This window comes from Acinonyx jubatus, chromosome B4 (assembly GCF_027475565.1).
Source record: "Acinonyx jubatus isolate Ajub_Pintada_27869175 chromosome B4, VMU_Ajub_asm_v1.0, whole genome shotgun sequence".
Classification (NCBI taxonomy): Eukaryota; Metazoa; Chordata; class Mammalia; order Carnivora; family Felidae; genus Acinonyx; species Acinonyx jubatus.
This window is the reverse complement of record NC_069387.1, coordinates 76,689,265-76,714,942: the sequence shown is the minus strand read 5'-3', so window position 1 is coordinate 76,714,942 and position 25,678 is coordinate 76,689,265. Positions and strand designations below refer to the sequence as shown.

At 46.4% G+C, this 25,678-nt stretch overlaps 1 protein-coding gene across 5 annotated transcripts in view; it reads right to left on the bottom strand.

The window, feature by feature from the left end:
- The window catches only part of SCN8A (sodium voltage-gated channel alpha subunit 8), a 175,590-nt gene that overhangs the window by 19,393 nt on the left and 130,519 nt on the right, over positions 1-25,678 (bottom strand). For 3 of the 5 annotated variants that reach the window (XM_053226263.1, XM_053226262.1, XM_053226261.1), the window contains exons 14-21: positions 22,540-22,778; positions 18,992-19,165; positions 16,700-17,056; positions 12,932-13,402; positions 12,283-12,400; positions 11,607-11,761; positions 9,174-9,347; positions 3,194-3,316 (exon numbers count right to left, since the gene is read on the bottom strand). In XM_053226263.1, the coding sequence (XP_053082238.1) occupies positions 3,194-3,316; positions 9,174-9,347; positions 11,607-11,761; positions 12,283-12,400; positions 12,932-13,402; positions 16,700-17,056; positions 18,992-19,165; positions 22,540-22,778 (1,811 nt within the window). The remainder of the gene's footprint in view (positions 1-3,193; positions 3,317-9,173; positions 9,348-11,606; positions 11,762-12,282; positions 12,401-12,931; positions 13,403-16,699; positions 17,057-18,991; positions 19,166-22,539; positions 22,779-25,678) is intronic. The other 2 variants (XM_053226265.1, XM_053226264.1) reach the window with 1 other exon arrangement.

Sequence of the window (25,678 nt, the reverse complement as noted above, 5' to 3'; positions counted from 1 at the left end):
TTTCCATGGGCAGTCACTTCATAAATGGGTCCTTAATAACTCCCACGTTATTCTACATTGCTTTTAATTATGACGGACTTCATTGTTAAAAACTAGGTACAGAAACATTACTCAAAGCTTGGTTCTAGCAATCTGCAGAGTTATTTTTTCCAATGGAAATTTATACTTAATGATTGATTCAAATCTCACTCGACTGACGAAAAAAATTCCTACGGATACTAATTCTTACAGCATTGGTGTCTTCTCATAATGCCTAGAACACTGTTGTTCATTAAATACTATAAAAATCTGTCAAACGGCTTTTAATATCTGGCAGAGGGAACATGGCTTTAATGGACAACTATGTACTGACAATCAACAAAAATGCATGCATGTTTCATAGCATTATGTACCCTCAAAAATTTAGCAGCACAGCACAGTCTTTAAATGGAGATTACTATGGAGGAGAGAAAAGCAAAGAACTACATTAAGTATTCCTTTGCCAATAGCACGAGTGCTTCAATTTTCTGGTGTTTGGTTTGAGGAAGGAGAGAGGAAAGACTGTCCCAGGACAGGCTAGGGCTGTATGTTTCCTCCCAAAGGAAGGTCTGAGCCGATCATTGGAGCAGCACAGTGACAGTGGAGCCCACCTGCATTGATGGTATTTGGTTTGAGAAGATTTCTTATTTAAGATTTCTTACTTTCTAAGGATAATCTCTCAGTGTTGGTACGGAAGAACCCACACCGAAGAATGGAAAACATACGGCCCCATAGAAAAGTAACTTTCATATAAAACGTATACACCTAACTCTGTTTATCGCTGGGACACTTACTATAAGCTCAGGCAGATTCAATCTTTTCTTCTTGCAGTTACTCTTCTGCAGAAGGGCCGGGAAACTGCAGGGCAGGATGGGATCCCGAGCCCTCTCCGCCACCCAACCAGAGGTGGACAGTGCTGGAGGCTGACCGGGGTCAACCAAACCAAATGACGATCCTGTACCAGAACTGCCCTTACTGAACACTCATTGTTGGAAACCCTGGCTTTGGGTTCAAACTGGTCTTTGCTCAAATTATCTTACTCGAAAAAACCTTGAGGTAGAGGTTGCACTCTCAAATGCTTTTTCAAAGAAAACTTTCTGCTCTTCTGATCACCGCTTCTGGACCTCTGGGTTGCTAAACGACTTGAAGGTTGGCAACCGAAAGTTTGGAAGGAATAAAAACTGTGAGTCCAGGGAAGGGGGAGGGGCTAGAGGGAAGAGGTGTGGCCAGCAAAAGGGCTCCCTCGACCAGATTATTGGAATAAATTCCTCCTGAGCACACTGGCACCAGCTGGTCAACGCGGACTACTTCTGCCATGGGCTAGGACTGGCAGTGATGAGCATCCAGATGGAGAAAGTAGCAAGGGTCAGTTGGGGACTTTTTTTCTTGGGCTTCCTTCAGGTATTACCGGTCTGGTTTTAGGAGGCCCAGGATCACTGCTGGGGGCTGTGGAGGGGCACAGGCTACTGGGCTCGGCTGCCATGGGGCAAGTACTGTCTGCAACAAACAGCCTTCTTCAGGTCCTCAGTATCCCGGTCACCGAAACAGATTATCAACACTCTAACGAAACTGATGGGACTTATTTAAAAAATGTAACCAGCCCTTTCTGAAAAAAGTGGGAAGGCAGGGGAGGAGGGGAGAGCACTGCAATCCTATGTCTGAAGACTTGGACACTTTGAACTATACTCTCTCTCCCTAAACCTGGCCTGAACATAACAAAGACCTTACTGCACACATTCTGAAATCTCTCTTATCGGTGGGAGAAAGACACTCCCAAACTCTGGTTTGTTTTTTTAAGTTAAAGTAAGTCTGTGTGGCTGTGGAACTGACCTCCCTGCGGATGCTTTCAGGCGGGCTGCAGAAAGCTTATACCCAGTAAAGCACACTGTGACTGTGCTACCGAAGAAACACAATTTGTTGTGAGAAGCATTTGACTGAACAAACAGAATAAAACCCCCAAATCGCAGCAAAATTTCCACCTTCCTGGACGACCGTGGGTGGCTCTGTGGAACGGTGGCCAGGGATCACAGATGAGGAGCACTGTCCTGGTACCTAGTTTCTCCAATTAGCCTTGCTCCCTGGGGACCACGGGAACCATTTAATTTTTATTCCTACATTTTGAGATTCCGTCATTTAAAAACACATCCTCTGGTTTGCTCTCCTGCATGTATTCAACATCTGAATCGAAACGAGTTTTCTTGGTCTCGTTAAGTATAACAGACCTCTCTGATTACCACAGGACAACTATCACCACCAAAAGCCAGTTGCCCACTTGATTTTAGGAAGTTGACTTTTTAAGGTGTGCGTGCGTGTGCGCATGCACACGCACGCACAGTGTTTCTGAACCAAGAGAGACAGCAAGAGGGAGCCTCGTTCCTAAGTTGGCAGGGTGACAGCACCTTGCCCTGTTGGGATTCGGGTGGAGTATCACCAAAGCAGGAATAGCAGAAATTTCAGGAGAACTAGCTGATGGTCATCTGGTGTCGTACCTGATTGTCCTTTTGACTGTGTCAGGATAGGGGACCACAGAGCGTGGACAGAGGGGTGGGGGGGTGAGGAGGAAAGCTTTGCTATCAGACAGAGGCTGCCAGTCCTTATGGGACTGGGCTGAGAACAACAAGGTGCAATAAGAGGAATCAGAATAGAAAGAAAAGCATTTCTTTTCCCAGGGCTATGCCAAATTCCGCTCCATTCCCAATTCCAGGCCTGCCGTCATGCCTTCCAGCCCCTTCTCAGATGCTTTCTCAGCGACTGCAAGGCCACAGTCCCCACCTGGCTGATGCCCCTACATGGCACTCACCCTGCCTGCAGCCTCTGCTTTTCAGTGGGTCTGTGGGTTACAATTCCCCTTCTTTGCACCTGGTGATTCTCCCTATTAAAACCAACAGCCCAGAAAGCCGCCCCGAGTGCTACAGGTAAGCCAGGCCGAGTGAGAACAGCCAGCGTTAACATGTTCTGCAATGGCACGTTGTTGGGGTGGGGCCCATATTAATGTGATGAGGCAGCTTGATGCGACCCCCTCGCACAGGGCAGGTGCGGGGAGAGAGTGGAGGATCAAATCAGCAGCTGCATCACAGTTCGTGTCTGAATGATCTTCCCACCATGTGATCAGTTCTAGCATGCGTAAACAGTTTCCATCAGCATGCAGAAGGATCAGCTGCTCTTAGTTTCTTACCCTCATCCCTTCAAATCGTGATAAGGCTCTTAAGGGTCTCAAAGCTCTTAGGGTCCTAAGGGACTTTATGGCACCTAGTTCCGAGTAGCCCAGGGCATTAGCTATAAGGCTGACTAAAGAGACCTACACGGAAACAGAAGAGAAAAACAAAAAACAAAAAAGGAAACAAAACAAAACAAAGGAAAAAAAAAAAAAAGAAAAAAAGAAAAGAGGTTCCAGAGTGTTAGAATAAAGCCCCTAGCACTGATTACACAGATTGGGCCCCCCCGCCCCAGGTAGAGAGAGTGGGTAACACCAGCTGCCTACTTCAACTTGGACTCAAACGACCTGAAAGGAAAGGAGGTTGAGAGGCAGAAGAAAAAACACAAGGGGAAGAGAAACTCGAGAGGAGGCAGTAGAACATACATACAGGTTGGCAAAGGGAGGAGGCTGAAGGGAGAGGGGGAATGAGGACGTTCCATTGGAAGGAGAGGAGCCTGAACAGATGACAAAAACCTTACCCTCGCCCTTTACAGCCTCTGCAGCTCCCAGAAGTTGCCATTAAATTAAGCCAGACAAACTTAATGGTACCTATGGAAAAGAATACAGATAAATACACACACTCCACACAAGCTGCCCCCGCCTCAGCTCATTCACCGCGGATTTCCAACAGGGACAAGCTCTCTTGCTGCTGGTTGGCGAGAAACCATTTGCTGGAGAACGTGACGAGTTACCACATCAACAAAGGAAACATGTCCAGTAAGCGCCACGGCTGGCTTGGCAGTTCCCGGGACGAAAAGAACCAAAGGAAGCGATTTCTAGACAGAGTTTTGGCCCCACGAGAACTCACTTAAGCAATTTTTTTCTCTCTCACTTTCAACTATCATAATCCCTCCGTCTTTGAACTACAACCATGACTCCTTTGCGGCCGTGAGGACTTGGGCAGGGGGTGGGGAGGCTGGCGGTCTGAAAACTGAACCCATGCTTTTCCTTGTGATCCCCATTCTTTCTCTCCAGAACAGCTCCAAAGGAACTGGCCTCGGGTCTGTCCTTTCCAGGACAATCTTCTGCTCTCATCATTAGAAAAATGGCTGGTAGGATTCTTGGAAGAATTTAAAACATTTACGGGTGAGGAAATTGAGACCCATACACTAGTGTCACATGGGCAGTTCTGGAGCCAGGAACAGGGAGGGACCCACTCTCCTGCTTCCCAGGCCAGAGCCCCTTCCTCCACAGAGAGGTCACCCCTCCCCCTGGCAGGTAAAATGAAGTTATCTCAAGAGAGGACTGTTGGAATCTGAATAATATGGAGTTGACTAAATTGCCGGGCTGGGGAGAAGTCTGCAGGTCTCCAGGCCTGCAGTCGTGACGGTCAAATGCCCTCCTGCTCTTCCAGAGACACACTCACCGTGTTCTACCAGGGAGCTCAGAGCTGTTAGCACGTGGTCCCGGAACACTGGATGCCAAGCATACTAGGGCTGCCTAGGCCTGAACTGGGAGGCCTGACTCAACCTCCCACCAAAGGAAGCTACCTTTAGCTGATCAAATCCTAAAACGTCTGGCCTCTGCATTTCTTGGAATAGTCTTTTCCTTGTCCTGCACCACCCAATTCTAGGATAGGTTCAGATGTTCCCATCCATCATTCTTAAGTTCCCTCTCCTGGGAAATGGTGGTTACAACCCTGCTCAGCCTAAATTGGTACGTGAAAGCAGAGTTAGAGGAGAAAAATGGAAACAAATGATAACTGGGTTTCGGTTGTTGATTTTTCTCTCTAGCCAAGGGCTTTCATTCTGGATCTCGGAACTGTACAGAACCCTTTTAAAAATAATTCCTTCCTTCCTTCCTTCCTTCCTTCCTTCCTTCCTTCCTTCCTTCCTTCCTTCCTTCCTTCCTTCCTTCCTCCCTCCCTCCCTCCCTCCCTCCCTCCCTTCCTCCTTTCTTTATAATTAAGCAGCAGGACTGGCAGGAGGCAGAAGTAGGACGTCAGTGACCTAGGGAGGGAAAGGGTGAGCAGGCTCAAAGATTTGTTTTTAAAAAGGGGTGTGGCCCTTTATCTATGCACAGACTCATAATTCATCAGTGTAGGGATCTTCCCTGGAGCCCTGGGCAGTACCCAAAGCAAATCTGGGTACTATTAAAGGCTACTTCCTCATGTTCTTTGAAGCGTACATGGTTCGCAGTTCAATTTCTGTCTAAAGCAAGGGCCTCAAAAGCTTTATCTAGAACACAGTAGCACCAAACAATCATTTTGCCTCCATTTATCATTATCACTAAGAATCTACATGGAGGTATCTTTTGCCAATTATTGCCAGGTGCAGCCGACTCTTAACCCCAAACAATCTAAAATCACCAGATTCTTAGCCCTTAACAGGTACATCTGAAGGTGAGCTATCCCATCCCGGCCAAGTGTCTTGAGTTCAAAATACCCGAGTCGACCTCATCCTGAGAAACTATGCCACATAAAGAGTGCAAAACACTGAGGTTTGAGGGGCGTTGGGCCCCACACACGGCAGGAAGACCCCGGCTCTTCAAGGGGGTGGTTACTCTGATAACAAAGAGGCCTGAGGTGGGGAGAAGGATGGAGGTACAGATGCCAGTCTGGAGGTTGGCTCCAAACAGTGCTGAGATGATGTGCTGCTCAACTGATTAATCTAGCTAAGATCTCCCAAGGCAGGGTCAGCAAGGGTCCTATCTGGACTATTCCTTAGCTGCTGAGGGTGCTCTGACAATCCTTCGAGTCCCCATGTTCAACTCTCACTGGAGGTAATCAGATCATTGCTGAAAGTATACTTTGAGGAAAGAATCAAACCTGCAAAAAAGAAAGGAGTTGAGGGGAAGTCGAAATTCAGGGTGGCTGCAGGAATGGAAAAAAAGGGGACACTGGGTGACTTTTTCCAAATGATGTGGACATTTTCAAACGGAGAAGGTTTGTAATAGTCTGAATTCAGGACGAGTGGTCTCTGAAAGTTCCCATCCCTGGAACTGATATGCTGGCTAGCCTCCGGATATGATGTGGCAAATTTCCCTGGGGGAAAGATGACAAAATTCTTCTACCAGACAAGATCTCCAGTGCAGCCAAGGACCTGAGCAAAATAAAATACTATCTCTGTTTGGGAACTCACATGGCTTATAACCAAAGAGAATTAACCTTGAAAGTTGTCCGGATTATCCCTGTGATTCTAAAAAGTACTCTTAGCAGGTTTAAGGAGCAACACAGAGGAATGAGACTCCATTAGGGACACAGACATAGTGTTGAGTAACAGATTCGGACATCTAGTCATTGGGGGATGACATGGGAGGAAGAGAGTCTCTCATAGATGGTGCTAGAGTAGGACCTAAAATTTATGTCTGCTGGATGTTCTAGAATGCCACAGCATTAGACAGCAAAAACCCTGATCGTTCCAGCTGTGCAGGTGTCCTCTGGGCCTCATTGTGCATTTCCAAGTCGAACTCAGGAGTGGCAAACAGGGCAGCCACAGTATGGACTGGGGCTGCTCCCACTCAGCACATGTGGCTTCGTGCGTGGTTATTTGTGTTTTCAGGCCCTTAGAGAGAAGTAGTCATATCTTCTGCTCTCTGTATCCTCCACAGTACCTGGCGGGAGGCTTTGCACGTTGTGTGTGCTCAATAAACGTTTGGTACTAAATGCGCCGTCCTGCCCAAGAGAAGTCAGTAGGTGGGAGGGTCCTGAGAGAGCCTTGTTCTCAGAATGCTGGATTCCCATAAGCCTGGAATGAGGCCAGAGTGGTCCTGCGAGCTGGTGTGAGCGCCTGAGAGGCGGGGGCCATGCCTGCCTGCCCCTCGTGACCCACTCTGGCTTCTGGGACAACTCTACACAGCGAATGGTATTTGGCTTACATTTGTACAGAGATGTTCTCAGGAACCGCTGTCAGGTCTCAGGGCAATGTAAGAATCCGGCAACTCCCTAAAGCTGGGTAGTTTATGGACTGCTGTCAATTGGCTACATGTCTGTCCATTTCTCTGCCACCCAGTATAAAAAGTGATAAAAGTGTGCTCTCTCACTCTCTATAAAATCAATAAATATTAAAAAAAAATTTTTTTTTAAGTGGAGGGGCGCCTGGGTGGCTCAGTTGGTTGAGCATCCGACTTCGACTCAGGTCATGATCTCACGGTTCGTGAGTTCGAGACCCGCGTCCGGCTCTGTGCTGACAGCTCGGCGCCTGGAGCCTGCTTCCCATTCTGTGTCTCCCTCTCTCTCTGCCCCTTCCCTATTCACGCTCTGTCTCTCACTCTCTCTAAAATAAATAAACATTAAAAAAAAGAGTGCTTACTAAATAAATGGTGATGTGCAGGACCATCAATGCTTTTACCAGCTTATTTGGGTTCCAGAGGAAAGCGGGACACCTGATCAATAGCCTTGGCTTCTGGGGTTGTGCACCCCAGAGAGAAGAGAATCAGTAGCTCAGGTTGGGGCAGAGGCAAGAGGTAAAGGTCGTGGTGGGGAAGATCTGTTCTAAATCACAGCTTCCTGAGGGCTATTGGAAGTGTGGTAGTGGTTTATCTATCTGAATTCTTGGAAGGCCCAGAAGATAAGGGGCTTTCTAGGACTCCCACAGGTGTCCCACCCGACTCCAAGTGGTCCTGTTCTGTGGAAAGAGAGCTGGCCCAGTGTCACTTTAGTTCTCTGGGCCGTATCTCAAGCCCCTTCCTTAATTCTTAGAACCTAAGCTTTCTGTCTGTGGGGGGAAGAACCCTTCCATTGGAAGGGGTCTCATGTTGGCACCCTCCGGGGCAGTACCCGCTTGGCTGCCTTCAAGGGCAGAGGGTGACTTCCTCACCTCATTTGGGCATCTTCCCAAAGGTTTGATTTCTGAAAAGGGAATGCAAATGGGAGCAGAGTGACAGCTCCTGGAAGGAGTCCTTAACCATGGAAGCTGCAGACACCGTGTGGGAACAGGAATGCGTTTATAGAGCAGGGATCTCTAGTGCTGAGTGCTGGGCTCCTGCTTTCTGAGAGAGAGACTTCCATGCTGCTCTATTGTGGATCCCAGAGCCACTCTACAGGTAGTTTACTAGACAGCTGAGAAAACCTATATTCTAAATGTGCCAAGCCAGCCTCCAAACACTCCACTTTCTTGGCACTTAGCCCTCAGCAGGAAGTGAATTCTCCATAGGCCCTGGTCCTGAAATTCCCATTCACCCTTTCTTTCAAATGCTGATTGGCTAGAAGAAAAGAGCTTCAGTGATTACACAGAATAAGAAGCATTTATCATGGTTAGAAGCGCCAACAAGGAACAAGGGCTGGGGAGGAGGGGGTGAGAAATAGTTACAGATGATGCAGCTCCCACCCTGAAAAACAACACAGGAGGTAATGGGCACCAAGCCTTGCAGATGATCAGAGGCCACCAAGCCTTGGAGAGACGGTCTTGGAACCTGGAGGAAAAAAGGATTCTTTTAAGTTTGAGCACCACTGTGGAAATGGCAACGTGTGGGAAGAGGGCGGGGTATTCTGGTGTGAACTCTGTCTCTTCTGGATAGACTGACTGGTTCAGAGGAGTCTGGTACAAGCCTTGAGTTGACGGGAGCGTCCATAGGAATGGTGAGTGGGAGAGCCTGCCGAGATCCTCCCCCCGACCCCGCCGACCTGTACCCCAGCAGCACCCGCCTCATCCTCACCCCTCTCCTGCACCAGAAAGAGGACATCCTGCTGGTGTGGGGCAAGAACCTTCCTGTTCCCGGCCTAACAGCAAGGGGCGCGGACACCAGTGATTCCTCCCCCCATTCCTAATCTCTGACCCTCTGAAGCCAAACCACCGGAGCAAAGAGCTGGGTGGTTAGTCCCTGGAGCAAACGTAGGGGCTTCAGCGCTCCCTCTCCCAAAGTTAAGATCTGAGTGCCCTGAAAGGAACTGTACCCAAACCTACGTCTACCTCCTGTCCGACATCTACGTCCCCAGGCAACCGTGGCCATTGGAGGGAGGAGCATCCCTGTTTTTGTTTTCCTGCTGGGAGGGGTGGGAAGTAGAAAGCAGGACACGTACAGCCACGATGAGGAAGTCCAGCCAGCACCAGGCGTTGGTGAAGAACTTGACGAAGCCGTAGGCCGTCCACTTGAGCAACATCTCCAGGATGAAGATGTAGGTGAAGACTTTGTCGGCATACTCCAGGATGGTACGGATGGTCTTTCTCTGCTCAATGTAGATGTCCTCGAAGGCCTGAAAGAGAAGCAGCAGCTGCCTGACGTGCCTGAAGGCTGCACATGACACCGGAAGTCCCCCCCACTGCCCCGGCAGCTCCTCCGCCTGAGGCTGGCCTGTCGTCCTCATCATCGCCTTCCTGTCTCTCTCGCCCCACTGCCCGGCCCCACGGGGCTTCTTAAAAGAAACCCCACACCCTCCCGCTGCCACCTTCTAGCCTCCCTGTCTCCCGCTAGTCCAAGCAGCCACTAGGCTACCTTCTCTCTTCAGATCTGCCCATTCCAGACACTTCACATGGACGGAGTCATACGATATGTGGCCCTGGTGACAGGCTTCTTACGCCACGCGCAGCGGCCTCCAAGGTCCTCCGCGCTGCAGCAGGCGTCACGACTGCAATTCTTGTCGTGGATGGAGAATACCCCATGGTGTGGCTCTATCGTGCTTTGTCTACCATCACCGAGGGACGCCATGTGTCTGCTTTCTGGCTATTGTGCGTTGTGCTGCTGTGAACGTGCATGCGTTAAGTTTTTATGTGGCCCTGTCTTCGTTTCTCTAGGGTACAAGGCCCAGGTGTGGAACTTCCGGCTGACAGGGGACCGGAGGTGTCAGGTTTTGAGGGACTGCCAACCAGCTTTCCAGAGTGGCCGCGCCGTTCTAGGTTTCCTTGGGCAGCGTATGCGGGTTCTGGCTTCTCTGTGTCCTTGCCAATGCTCTCTCTGTCTGTATGACAAAATCTTTTCTCCTTTCAGCCCTGGATGCCACCGATACAGGGGGAAGGTCACAGGGCTGGGAGACGCCCAGGCGAAGAAAATCTTTCTCCCTGGAGTCCCTGAACGAGGGAATTCCCTGACATGAAGGTATGAGCATTCCCACGAGTGGGGTGGTGGGCTGCGGAGAGGGGGAAGAGGGAGTCCTGAAGCACGAGAGAAAGCTACAAGTGGCACAAAAGTCCCGTGTCGTGCAACGGGAGGTCCTGCTCCAGACAGTTCTGGAAGGAAGGACAGAATCGGGCTGCCTGCAGATACATTTCTAACATGGAGGCACAAGGACATCAGATATTCCAGTTTCTTTACGGGGCAGTGGGGGCAGTGGTCAGGGGCCCAAAGTCCTTTTCAGGGTCTGGGTACAAATAGACCCCGTCTGCTCTATGAAAACCTCAAAGGCTTCCGTGTCAACGTCCCCCTCACCTCCCTGTGCAGAGATCCGTTCTGTCACCCAGTACACGAGAGATGTACAAGACTGACCTTCCTGTCACTGGAGGCTCTAGGCCCTCCCTCTGAAGTCCCACTTTAACCCCATTCTTGTCTTTTCTCAGACATTTTAGCTGTGGCTTCACTTTGCTATGTTTTTTTTTTTTTTCTTCCAGTTTATTTTGAGAGAGAGAAAGAGAGGTAGGGGGAGGGGCAGAGAGCGAGGGAGAGAGAATCTCAAGCAGGCTCTGCACTGGCAGCACAGGGCCTGACGCGGGGCTCGAACTCACGAACCGTGAGATCATGACCTGAGCCGAAGTTGGATGCTTAACTGACTGAGCCACCCAGGTGCCCTGTGCCTGCCTTCTTTCAAAGCACTTCAAAGTTCTATATTTTTCAGCTTTCCCTTAACTCAAAGAAGGAAAATGTGTAGCGTCTCTAAGTCCTTACTGTCCTCAAATCTACCCAACTGGGAAATGGCTCTCTCACACCGGACCCTGTCCAGGTCTCCACAGTTATAATCCAGCTAAAATGAAAGCAAAGGCCAAGATAATTAGTTCCAGCAGGGGAGGAACCTGTGTGTGTCCCGGATTAATGATGAGCACTTACAGCGACGGGAATATAAATATCCTTTATACCAGAGACCTGGCTCCTTCAGGTATTTGCTAATGCCAGGGTTCTCCAGATCCAGCTGGGTGTGAGGGAAGACGGGCGACTGGAAAGTCAAGAACAAGACAGTTGGGGTGTAAGGTGAAAAGGGGAAGTTCAATTTTAGGAAGCCGCTCAGAATGGGGCAAACGAAGCAGTGAAGATACTTGGCAGTTTGTGCTCTCATCCTGATAGAGAGGGGGTCTTAGATGTGAGAGGGATCGTGCGGAGTGTAAAGAAGATGAAGACGTGGACAAGTGAATTCTAATCCCAACGGCTCAAAACACCAGCCCAAAGCACTCTGGCAGACCCTTATCCTTGGGGCCACAGCTGTCGGTGCTCCCAGAGGAACCGGGCCTGGGCCCCTTTCGGTCTGGTCCGCTAGTCCCTACGAAGCCTTCCCCAGCCCGTCCCTCCCTGCCTTCCCCCCTGGACTCACCAGGGCACCACTGCTGAGCAGAATCATGAAGATGATGAAGGTCTCAAACCAGTTGTGCTCCACAATGAGAAAGCAGGTTTTCCGCAGGATCCACCAAGACTTGCCCAGCCCCTCTTCGATGTTGACCTGGCAGCATTTGAATCGTTGGACGCAACCTGTCACCAGCGGGAGAGGTGGGTCAGACCGTGGGAACGAGCCCCGCCCAGACCTGCCCCCCTGCTCGGTCTCCCAGGCCCCTACCACACAGCTAGGAGTACTGGGGCTGAACCAGAATGTCTGATTCAGACATGGAGGGTGGCAGGGCTGGGGCTATGCCGCAAGGCTAGCAGGGCAGGGCCCTCTGGAGTTGGGAAGATGTCCTATAAAGAAGCAGTGGGAAGGAGGAGAAAAGGGGAATCAGGAGGCACGCACAGCCGTGACGGAACATACCTTTCTAATGGAAGTTTTTGGGCTGGTGCCGAGAGAAAATGGACAATTCAGTGCTTGAGAAAAGAAACTTGAGAATAGGTAAGAATCAAGGGAAACAATCTCAACTTCCCTCAAGATGATGAAGCGGGGAACAAAGTTCTTGAAAATGGCCACAGAGTCCCCACCCTTACCCAACCACCGACCCTGGCAGAAATCTGGGACCAGCACGAAGTGCCACATGCCCACTGCTGCCCTTGCCCCCTTTCACCTTCTGTGAAGCAGGCGTCTGGATCCAAGTATTCCTCGGGCTGTTCCACTGGGACTTCTTCTACTTCAGGTTTGATATCGATGGTGCTTCCTTCAGAGGAGCTGGTATCATCCAGTTTCTAGATTTGCAAAGGAAAGAGAGCTGGAGAACGCTGCAGCAATGCTTCCACTCCACACTGACTGCTCCAGACTGAACCAGCTGGAATTCTTCCCAATTCTTACTACAGACTCTGCATCATCCCGCTCACGGGGGGCACACAATTACCAGATGGCCCTCAAAACTTCTGTCAGGATTGGGTAGAACATTAAAGCCGCTCACAAATTACAGTGATCTGCCCTCAACAAAATGTGACTATTGGTTGGTCTCAGTGCTACAGCTCAGATTAATGGCAGGGACGTCCTCCAGGGTTTGCTCCAGCCACTGACCGAGATGATCCAGCAGCAATGGAGACAGATCTAGGAGCATCTCAGGGACCTAGGTCACTTAGGGAAGGACTCGAATGACACTGGGCATTAGGGTTGGTTCTCAAACCTACTTGGCCATTCCACAATCTCTCTCCCAAGCCCACATCCGAGCCAGTCCTGGGAGCTGACAGAACCCTGCTGGTTCTCACACGGAGTCAAGGTTGGGTTTTAGGCTGGGACCTTACATCTTTGCTGCCTTCAGGATCCGACTCGCTGCTCACATCCTCTGTGTTGAGGTTCTCAAAATCAGACTCGCCCACAGCAATGGGCACCCGCACGGTCAAGTTGGGATTGTTGATGAAGGACATGTGGTCCTCGTCAATGATATACTTCTCCACGCTGCTGCCAATGCCACTGGTTGTGCCATTGCCATTCTTCTGGAAGTCACCATTCCGGTGGATGTCTGCACCGGTGTGGTTGGCGATGCAGTTGGCCTTCTTTTCATACAGCTCGTCCAGGGGCTTCACTTCATCGGCCTCACGCTGCTTAAAGTGGGCCTGCATGAAGGCGTGCACTTTGAGTTTGGCCCAAGCCACACCCTTCTTGATCCGGATTACTGAGATCTGTAGGTTGTTCATTTCCCCGTCGTCGTCTGTGGCTGCCAGATTGTCTGCGCTGAAGGAGCTCAGGAGCAAGGCCAGAAACAGGTTCAGCACCTGTACCAGTGGCATTAGGGAAAAGGAGAGTGAATGCAGATGGTATTAGGTAAAGTTATCTACTAGACTAGGATTACAGACTGGAAGCCCACAGACTCATGTGACAGGCACAAAGAGTTTCTGTTGTGTTCAGTTTGACCCACTTACTGTTTTAAACGCTCATGTCAACTAAGTGGGCATTTAAAAAAGTTTTTTTACTGAAGTGTAATTAACATAGTATTATATTAGTTGCAGGTGTACTATTCAACAATTCTACACGTTACTCAGTGCTCATCACAATAAGCGTACCCTCAATCCTCTTTATTTCACCCATTCCCCCCACCTCCCTGCCGGCAATAGTTGTCTCTATTTAAGAGCCTGTTGTGTTTTCTCGTCTGTTCATTTGTTTTGTCTCTTAAATTCCACCTATGAGTGAAATTAAATGGTATTTATCTTTCTCTGACTTGTTTCGTTTAGCATAATCCTCTCTGGCTCCATCCATGTTGTTGCAAATGGCAAGATTTCATTCTCTTTTTACGGCTGAGTAATATTCCATTGTATACAAATACAACATCTTTATCCATTCATCTATGGATGGATACTTGGGTTATTTCTGTATCTTGACTATTGTAAATAATGCTGCAATAAACATAGGGGTGAAGGTATCTTTTCTAATTAGTGTTTTTGTTTTCTTTGGGTAAATACCCAGCAGTAGAACTACTGGATCATATGGTAGATCTATTTTTAATTTTTTGAGGACCCTCCATACTCTTTTCCACCAAGTGGGCAGTTTGTTTCGTTTTGATTGTAATGCAAGTTTAGCACCTCTTCTCTTGGTTCTTTTATAGTTTTACATACATACCTATGTACCCCCAAATATAAGACTTTTCTTATAATCAGAAAAAGCAAAAGCTGTACCCATTTTGGAAGAAAATTCCCCCAAACAGAAGAAAAAAAATGGACATGGCTTATTGGGAGGATCAAGGAGGGCACAGGTGCTATGTATTCACCTGCAGAACCCACATTAGAAAAACAGCTAGGTTTGGAGAGCCTAGCTTAGTTTCCTAACATTTATCAAAATAAAATACTTTAATAAGACAGTGATGGTGACTTCTGCATTCTGTTGGATATCTAAGTGCCCAGCCCTCAGATGCAAGCTTTTATTTATGTTTGAATATCCTATTTTACCACACTGGATATTAAGATTAATTAATTTATTTTTATTAAGACTTACTTTAAATATTGGGAGAGGTGTTCACTTCTTGATTTAGACTTGGCCCTTACTCTGTCATACTTCTGAAGAAGAGTAAGGCATACATTTTAGGTGGAGATGACAATACGTGTAGAGTGGGAGGGATGGAAACAATAAATGAATTATATGTATGCAAATTATTTGGGCCATTTGTAGAATTACAAAGGAATATGGTTGGTAAAATGGGGGTGATTTGGAGGGGGCTTTGAAGGCCAGCCTGAGGGATCTGAATTTTATTTAACTGGATCCCCTACTGGTCTTTGAGTAAAGGAATAAAAATGACAGAAATCTGAGCAAACCATTCCTACCAGCAACATATGGGAGTGGGGGTGGGGATGGACCAGGCGTTACAGTGTCACTTGTATGAGTTAATAAGGGTCTGGATTAGGCTATCGTAATCTCAAACCTTAGCACGCATGAAAATCTCCTGGGGTGGGATGCATGAAAAAATACATATTTCCTTGGCCTCGCCTGAAAGATTCTGATTCAGGAGATCTGGTGTAGGGCCTGGGACTCAAGTCTTTTTTAATGAGTGAAACCTGGGTGGCTGTGATCTTCAGACTTTTAGAAATATTGAACGGGCTACAGGAATGGAATGGAAAGGATGGGTCAGATCTTGGAAATACCAGGAAGAGAGATGTATGAAAGGCATCAGATAATTACTGGGAAGGGAGAGAAGAGAGTCAGAAGAGACTTACAGTTATAGATTCCTAGAGACTAGGTGGGCAGAAGGCCTGAGCAAAGGGGAACCTGGAAAGGTGTCATCAGAAGCAGAAATAATACTGGATTTGGTCATGTGCTCAGGTATCTGTAGAGAGTCACGGGGAGATGGTGTTGAGACAACTGAGAATAGGAGGAGGGAGAAAGGGCAGCGAGGTCAGCACTGACAAATGTGGATTCCACTATGGATCAGGAGGCAACAGCTGAGTTCACTGAAGGAGTGGGAAGGCCAGAGGGAGCAGGAATGAGGGAAAGGTGGTCGGGAGTGAGGAAAGGGAGGGATTACAGACACACCATGGTGTCCGCTGTCACATGTCATAGGAAGGAATAGGGTGGCACGGCTGGTTCAGAGGCTGCTGAGCAGGAAGCCTCTACTGGCACGCTTCTCTGTGGCATAAGAAGGGAGAGCTGCTCTGGATGAGCCGACGGGGGATCATCCGGGTCTGCCTTCTTTCGGTCCCTCTCGCTCTATACTCGCGAGTGGGATTGGGCCTGATCTGCAAGATCAGTACTTCTTAAACTTTAGTGAGCAGGTGAATCACCTGGGGAAATCACGTGTTAGAAATGCAGATTCTGATTCAGTAGTTCTGGGGTGGGGCCTAAGCGTCTGCATTTCTAACATACTCTAAAGTGATCTCACTGCGGCTAGTCCTCAGATCATTCTTGGAGAAAGATGGTGTCAAAATCTCTGTTGGTGAATACTCTATATACAGACAGCAACAAGACAGCAGACAGATCAGATCAGAATAAGGCAAAAACGTGACTTGCCATTTATACAAGTGAGATAAAACCCTCAGTTGTTTTAGATCAGTGGTTCACAGGGGAGGGTAATTTTGCCTCCAAGGGGACAGCTGGCAATGTCTGGAGACATTTTTGGTTGTCACCGCTTAGGCTGTGGGGCGCTACGGGCCGGTGGAAGGTAGAGGTCAGGGATGCTGCTAAACATCGACAATCTATGGGACAATCCCACAACAAAGAATGATCTAACCCAAAGTGTCAACAGTGTCAAGCTGAGAAATTCTAATTTAAGTGAGGGAAACTTTTGTAGTAGAAAGAGCAAAGACTTTGTAGTCTAGGATCTAATACAAGCCCTGACATTTACCAGTTGTGTGACTTTGGAAAAGTCACCTAACTTTGCTGAGTTTGGTTTCCACAACTATGAAAAAGGGTTGACAGGTTGTGGGGCTTATGACTCAGGAGCAGTCTCCTTTCCTTCATTTGCACCTTAGGGTTCTTGGGCCAAGAAAGAATAAAAACTAGCACAGATATGGAATGTAGTAGGACCAAGCCCACTGGCGTAAGATGCTCGGGGCAAAAAACGAAAAATTCTACAAGTTAGTACTAACCACCAAGTTGCCAATAACCATGACCATCATGAAGACAATCAGGCACATGGCCTGGCCTGCCACTTCCATGCAGTCCCACATGGTCTCGATCCACTCCCCGCACAACACTCGAAAGACAATGAGGAAGGAATGGAAAAAGTCATTCATGTGCCAGCGAGGGAGCTGACAGTCCTGGTTGATCTTGCAGACACACTCTTTGTAGCTCTTTCCAAACAGTTGCATCCCCACCACGGCGAAGATGAAGACAATGATGGCCAGCACCAGGGTCAGGTTGCCCAGGGCACCCACTGAATTTCCAATGATCTTGATCAGCATGTTCAGGGTGGGCCAGGATTTGGCCAGTTTGAACACTCGGAGCTAAGGGGGAAAGAACCCAAACAAAAATCAGATGATACTGAATCCATTTTCTTACCACATGGCTAAAATAAGAACATATAACGTCAGTAAGATCAGCTTCAATTTATTGAGCACCCTTGGGAAGTTCCCAGGACTTTCTGTTTTAGACTACAGTGGGAGAACATGAGGCATAGATGGGGAAAACGGATGAACTTCAGAGTAAGTGAAAGATTTAGAGCTAGGAACCAAGAATACTGCCTCTAGCCCCCTGTGTTGGTCCCTGGGTCAGTCCACTTTTAAAAAACCCATACATGAACATATCCTTTTCCTACTGATTTTGCCTTGACTTCTCAAGGAACATATCAAGGAAAATGTGATTTTTAGTGAAGCAAAAGATCAAAATAGTAGGCACAGTGGAAATAAGTCATCTGTCTCTTTTTAAAAAGCACGTATTTAAAAATTCTAAAATCTCTCTTTTTGTCTGCCAAAAAATAACAAATAACCAATGGCTGATATGAAACTTTGTGATATACTTGGAATAATTTGGAGGAAAAGCACAACACCCGAGTAGGGGCAGTTCCACATATATCAAACATCTTATGAGAACGGACTCTAATGATATTAATTCAGAGGACAGAACTTTTGTTATCTGCAATCATGAAGTTTCTGTGTTTTATAAGGAATGATTTACAAGTCTTAGCTAATAGTCTGAGAAGTATAATGAAGAAAGGCCATGAATGAAATGATAATAATGAGATCATTTCCAGACATCATGAGTTAATGACTAACACATGAGATAAGAGGAATTCTGGTAGAAGGCAACTGTGCTGATTGGAACATTTTTTTTTTTTTTCCTTTCAAAGCTTGAGTCTTATCTGAGAGCTCAAGAGCTACCAGGTGTTTCTCTGTGTGACTATCTGGGTCATTCACATTTCTTCCCTTTCTGACTGGCTTTTTAATTATTAGGAATATTAGTGCTAAGGTGGCTTCTAACTCTTATTCCGTCATCTCATATTCCAGATAATAAGAACTATTTTCAAAAAGTCTACTGTGGGCTGGATCCTAACCAAAGACTAGTAAGCAGAGGTTCCAGAAACCGGGCAGATGCTATGTGTGACCTGGACTGAGTGAGACCTGTTTTATAAATAGTTCCATTTTATTCCAACTTCCTTCTTAAATATGCTGAGTATCCTGATGAAAAAACCTGAAATCCTTTCAGTTACAGGTGCTTAGGTAATTTTTTCCAATGGGAAGAGAAAAACCTAAGCCCCCCACCCAGTTCTGATGCTTTGTTTGAGTGGGATACCCTCAAAGTAACTCAGCTTCTTAAGGGACTTAATCAGGACATCACTTATGCCTATGTTTATGGGAAGCTCTTTCGAGGACATCATTAACTATTCTGTCAGAGTCATTTTAGTAATTTTAACATTAACTTCTTCAAATATATTACAGAATCCTTCTCAGCTAGTGTTAAGGAAAAAACCTGAATGTTCAACCATTAATTTCAATATAGTTTTAAAAATTATTATTTCATTCTCATTTTCTGGAAGGGGTCACCATGATAGAAGAAATGAGACACATCTCTGAACAAGGAGAAATCCTTGCCATTTCGGGGAGAGTTCAGACGAAGAAACAGATTTATTACCAAATCCAACTTAGACTTCAGAATAGTCCTTGAGAGTCTTTCTTTTTCATCTGTCAGATTAACCATTATTTTCTGAGGAACTTCCTAAAATGGATTTCTGTTTGTTAATTGAAATTAAAAACTAACTTCTATATTAGGCGTTTAGCAGAAAAATTTTCAAGATTTTAGTATCTAAGCCAATAAATCGCCAACTGGAATTGTGAGCGGAATATAGCTAAGGATTCTTTTAATCATCAGACTAACGTGTGCAAAATTTTTTTAGTAGGTACAAGACAGGAAATGTAAAAAGAAGTTGGAGAAACATGGAATACCAATCGGAAAGATCGCAGCACCGAGAGCCCCTCCACGTCTGCTAGACTCAGTTCCATTAAACTGAGGGACACAATAAATCCGTCAAAAATGTTCCAACCTTCTTGGAAATAATAGTAGGGATCCATGGCTATGAGCTTCAGGAACATTTCCGCTGTGAAAATTCCAGTGAAAACCTAAAGAGGGGGAAGGCAGGGGGTAAGAAAAAGAAATAATAGAAAGAGAATGCCTTTATCATTATCTTTGAATACATGTCCAAGAAGCCTCAAGACCCAGCCTTGCTAAATTGTGCATCTGAGGACACCAACCCTTCAATGTCCCAGGGCTATACCACACGATAAAGGATAGTCTTGTCTCCCTCGTGAATCAAGCACTCAGTCCCAATGTTTACATCGTCATTGCCACAACCACCCAAATTACACTGTACAAGAATGCATTTAAAAAACGATTTTAAGCAGGGGTGCCTGGGTGGCTCAGTCAGTTAAGGGTCCAACTTCAGCACCGGTCACGATCTCGCAGTTTGTGAGTTCAAGCCCCACATCGGGCTCTGTGCTGACAGCTTGGAGCCTGGAGCTTGCTTCAGATTCTGTGTCTCCCTCTCTTTCTGTCACTCTCCCGCTCGCACTCTGTCTCTCTCTCTCTCTCAAAAATAAACATTAAAAAAACAAAATGATTTTAAGTAATAGGAATACCACATAGGGGACTCCTTCTAAAGGGTCAGCAGTCATTTTGAATGTTTGTGCTTGGGACATTTGCCTTAAAAAAAAAATCATTGAGTTATAATTATATTAAAAAATACAGTATCCCTGATTTGATATTATGTGTCTTATCAAACTTAGACACACGCTGCAGGGTTTCTTATTTTAAATTGTAAAAGCAACAGAACATTGTCACAAGTGTGCAAAATACAGGAAAAAACCAGAGTCTCCATCTTGCACACAACTATCAGTTTTATGTATTCCCTTTCTGTGTGTTTTTTTTTTTTCCCCAATGTGTGTATATTTTGACAGAATTGCAAAATCGTAGAGTACATAATACCTTGGGTCTTGTTTTTCACTTACCACAACTCAGTCCATGTTGCTACGAAGTTGCATAAAATTCTATTGGGTGAATGTATCCTCAAGGAATATATCCTTGCCGGACAGTTTCGTGCTTCCTTTTGATTTTTTAAATGTGATAATCAATGACGTAATAACTGGATTGAGAGCTTACTGGGTACGAGAACGACTTGTTCCCTGAGTTACCTGACTCCCACTTTTCTACCCTTCAGAGCACCCTGTGTTTCCCAGTGCCTTCGGCCTCCCACAGGACTCAGTAACATCACACGTGGTAAGAAAGTAAAATCCCATGAATGCCAGTCTCGACAAGAGCTGTACCCTCATTCTAAGCTAACCATGTAACACCCCACTCTTACTGAATATTATGATTTTAGAGGAGGACTTTAACGTAATGGGTTTTAAACTCGTAATAAATTAGTCCTTGCAACTACCTGGTTACCAATTTTACAAACGAAGGAGTTTAAGGAAAACTTTGAAGATGTAGTCTGAAGACAGAATTGAAAATAGTGAAAAATACTTAGATTACAGATGCTGTTGGGAAAGAGACTCAATGAATGTATAGCAATAACAAAACAGAATGGCGTGATAGAAATCAAAATGGATGCATGGCCCGCAAGGTTTTACGTCCCTGTACTTTTCCACGGTTCCCCGCTTTTCTAAATTGAAGATGCGGTATTCTAAAACTGAGAGAGAATCTTCCCTGAAGAGATCCAGCGAAGCAAAAATCAAAGTTCACAGTGCGCGCTAAGTATCTACAGAGGGAACATCACTCTAAGTGAGGGCAGCTAATCGATCCCTGACATACGTTTTACCCTCGGCATAAACCCATGGAAGGTTTCTCTACATAGAAATGGCAGCCTGCTTCACACGCTAAATAGAGACTGAATTCACCACTGGTTCTGGTGAACACACGGGAAATGCTCAACAGTAAGCACTGGCTAACTGACCATGGAATATTTATACTGTGGGAACTCTGGTTCCTAAGAGAAAATCAACAACGACACATTGCTGCCTTTCAATGGGATGAATGGCATCCAGAGGCCTGGGGGAAATGCCCGTGACAGAGGTCGGCAAGCATGTTATGTCAACCTAGTGTACTGCCAATATTTGGGGTTTGGGTAAAAATAAATTGTAACTATTTGAGGTATGAAGAATTACTTTTTTTTATTTTTTAAATTTTATTTGCTTTTATTATTTATTTTGAGAGAGAGACAGAGAGAGAGAGGAGAGAGAGAGGGAGGGAGCACGAGCAGGGAAGGGACAGAGAGAGAGAGGGAGAGAGAGAGAATCCTAAGCAGGCTCTACGCCCAGTGCAGAGCCTGATGCAAGGATCCCTAACTCAGACATGCAGAGTGGAAAGACCACAGAATTATCTTGGATGTGTACCAGGGAACATGATGGGCTGCAAGGACTAACCAGATAAAGGGTCTCCTTTGTCACATGTGTTTTCATCATCAGAACTCAAAATGATTTTATAACACTTTAATAGCTTATTTGGACTTAATGTAAAAACTGTGTGTGTGTGTGTGTGTGTGTGTGTGTGTGAGAGACAGAGAGACAGAGAGACAGAGAGAGACACAGACAGACAGACATCAGGCAGAGATCATACTCAAGTTAAATGGCAACAATTAGATTTGACTTGCTTGTGGTGAAACTCCTAAGGAATAATGAAGCCCAGGAGATCTAGAGGATCCTTTCCAACTAATTCTTTCCCATCTATCAAAATTCAATCAACTCCTGATTTTTGGACTAAAGAAATAAAACAGACAATCCCCAAATCACAACTATTTGACTTTAGAATACACTGTGTCACCTATTAAAAAACAAAAAACAAAAAACAAAAAACAACCAACTCATTCTTATCTTCTAAATAATGTAATAAGTTAAATATATGACTTAAGCTAACATGAAAGTAAATCTGGCACAGATCAACTAACGGTAGAAACTGGACTAGAGCCCAGAAGTTGGGCAGGAGGGGAAAACCAGCCTGGAATTAAAAGTTTCCCCGAGATGGGCCCCATATGGATAATTAAGGTATGACAGTGCAGACAAATTTATAGTTACGTTTAATGCACCAAAAGAGCTCCCCTATACTTTGTGGCGCCTGCTACTGAAGGTGAAAGGGGAAATGGTGTGCTGGAACACTGCAGGCAGCAATGTGAGAAAGGGAATGAGAAAAAAACTCCCCAAGTCCTTGGCTCAGGTTGCCAAAACCAACCCACTGCACCATGCCTCCCATTCTGTCACCATGCCTGGGTTTCTGCCAACAGCTCCTAAATGACGTCTTGAAAGTTCTGCAGAAAGAGGAAACAGCCACGGGATCACAACAGTGAGCAGAAGTGGCTGGGGCTGCGCCATATGTGGAAGCATTTGTCTTCCAATTAACTATTACTTTCTTTTCAACTAAGCTCCAGCTTCCAGTATCAGAAAAAGATGTCCTACAGGCAAAACATGTTCAGATCATAAAATCAGGAGAGAATGTTCCATCTTACCAGGTTTCCTACAGCCAAGACGTGTTCAAATTGCGGTGTCATAGGATGATGCTCCATTGCCATAAACAGGGTATTCAGGACAATGCAGATGGTGATGGCCAAGTCCACAAAAGGGTCCATAACGATCAAGTTCACAATCTCTTTCAGTTTTATCCAGTAGGGGTGGCACTCCCAGATGAGGAAAGTATTGGCGAATTTATACCAGCACGGTGGGCACTTTCTCTGAGACTCTTCCAGTTCTGTAGTGTGTAAAGAACAAAGGCGGCCCTCGATCACGGTGAGAAAACAAAGAGGGTTTCAAAGAGCCACTACTCCTCCTCACTGAGTCATTAAGGTAATCGCTGCTATGAACCACGAGAAGATGGTTTGAGTGCTGACTGTCCTAACTGTGCGGTCCTCCCGCTTCCATTTCATTTCTCTTGAAGGCAAAGAGGAGGCATGGGAAATACCGGGTCATTTCGTTGTTAACAACATCTAGCTGTAAATTAGAGTGTGATCCATCCATTTGGGGAGCACAGCATTCTGGTTAGGGGCTTGGCCTTTGGAGTCTGACTCCCTGGTCCAACTGGCTTCAACACTCACAACGTGTGATGTCAGGCAAGTTACCGATTCCTCTGTTCTTCTGTTGCCTCATCTGAAATGACACTTACTATACAGGCTATAGGACGACACGAGTCCTGTAATCCTCATCTACTGACTGCATGATTTGATGGACGTAAAGCAGGCAGCACAGTGCCTGGCACAAGGCAAGTCCTCAATAAATGGCAGGTATTACACTATACGTTGTATCACTAAATTATTATCAGAGAAGCAATCAAAAGCATAGACTCTGAAACCAGACATACCTGGGTGCAAATACCAGCTCAGACACTGCTAACTGTGGGAACCTGAGTACATTACTTCAATCTGCTGAATTAAATGAGCTAAGATATATATAAAGTGCCTTGGAACACCCTGGCATACAGTGAGAAGCATTTGCTATTATTATTATCTTTGCAGCAGAAAAGAAGCAGCACTGGCCGCCGGGCTACTATGTGCAGTGTGTCTCTTACGTTCCCGCAGAAGTGCAAGTCAATGAGTTCACAATTCACGACCGAGTTGGGCATGGGATTCCCACTCCTTTCCCCACTTCCCTCCCTTCCTCTCTCTCGTCCCCCCTCTCTTCTTTTCTCCTTCTCACTGGCCCTTTTGTCCTTTCTCACCCTCATCATTCCCTTCTCTGTTTTCGTCCTTCCTTCCTCCATCTCTTTCCCCTTTCCTTTTTCTTGTCTTCTTTCTCTTTTAGAAACAGAACTGGTTGGTCTCAAACAAGATCTTATGTGGCCCCCAATATATGACACAGATAAACCAGGAACTCCTCTAGTTGAAGCTCAGCCCCATGGACTTCTTCCTTCCCTGAGGCACTTCCCCAGGATCCTGGGACTCTGATAGACACGGACGGAATATCACCAGACCAAGATGACCTCTAGGGTCATCACAAAATGAAGATGAAAAAGGACCATCAGACATAAAGGCAGAGAGCCATTCGGCTGGCAGCCACAACATTCTAGGCAGGAGGCCCTGGGTAACAAAGCCCTCCTCAAGCTAAGTAGGAATTAGAACAGCTTGGATTACAATAGCCCAAGGACCTTGATCTAGGAGGATGTTCTTTAAGAGATGTAGTTTTGAAAACCCATCAGCATGATAATGCTTAGAGGCCAGGTCTTGGTTCCACGGGTTGGATATAACTGCATCCATCCCACACCCCAACGCAATTCTGCTGACCAAATCGAATCACTCAGGGAATGAATAAAAGTTTCCCAACATTTCACCAAGAACAAGATGGCTGCCTGAAATTAGTCTACTTTCCCTTTTGCCAACCAGCTGGATGGTACCCATGGTGATGGCTTTATTTCAGATGGGGTGCTTGGGTTGGGTTTTTGATTGGCTCCCTGGTTGCTAAGAAAATGGTTGCCTTGGTTTTTCAGATTTAAGGGCCACAGTAAGCGCCACGTGGGAGTCTGCGTGGGAAAGGAAGTCTGTGAAGAAAATTTGCTTTGGCTTCTTCCTCATAGAACTCCCTCCCTTCCCAAGGTAAATTTAGTTTTCTAACCAAAAAAAGAAAATGAAAAGGTTCTCTTATTTCCATAAATTCTTATAGGACATATTTGGAAATTTGGTTCCGTTCCTTTTTTTAATCTCCTCCCTTCTCCAAATGTCTGCTGTTCACTGGCACGTGGAGGTTGAGGCAGCGACTGTTCACGTTTCTGACAGGAGATACAATTGTACTGTTGTAGAGTGCACTAGGCTCCCAGTCTTTGCCAGATACTGAAGAGGGGTTTCCCTACCTTACGGGGCACGAAGGAGATTCCTACAGGGATACTAGGGATCATATCCACATTGTCTCAAGTAAGATCTCAGGATGATCTTTTCCGTTCCACAAACAGTAAGACAACGTGGAACTTTACGAGCTAGAAAAGATCAGGTAGGTGAACGTAAAGGTTTAGAGAGTGACGTGCAACCTTGTAAACTGTTACTGGCCCCACGTGCCCGACATGGCTAAGAATCTGGTCTGGGGGAAGACGAGATAGCCAAAGGTTTGTGGGGTTTCCCGTACTTTGCTGCTGTACATTTTCAGAGGGGTTACCGTAGTCTCAACCTCAGGCGCACTGGGAGGTGTTTTCAGAGAGGGCCTCGCAATTCCACCAAGATGGTGGGGTTAGCAGACTGTGAGGTTTCTGAAGGCAGGGCTTCTCTCAGTCCAATTCAACAATGTTTCAGCACCTACAGTGTACGAGGCACTGGGAATTCGCTGGTGAACTAGAGCCCCCGTCCTCACAGAGCTTACAGCCACACCAGGAAAGGCGGATAGCAAATAAGCAATCGTATGGATGCTGCCTGTCAGTTGAACAAAAGAGTGAATCAACGAATCATGGCAGCAACAGCTATGGCCAGTTGCCTCTATAAGGAGTTTCTGAACCTGTTTTACCTGAGAACCAAGAATGCCAACTATCATCACGTCTTCATTCTTACTTCGCCAACGGTCTCCCCACCTCCCACAGCCTCGCTGCTTTGAGAAGTGAGACAGTACTGCTCTCTGCCCACACCCTACCCCCAGTCCTCTGAAATATCCCCATGCTGATGGCTCTGCTGACTGAAT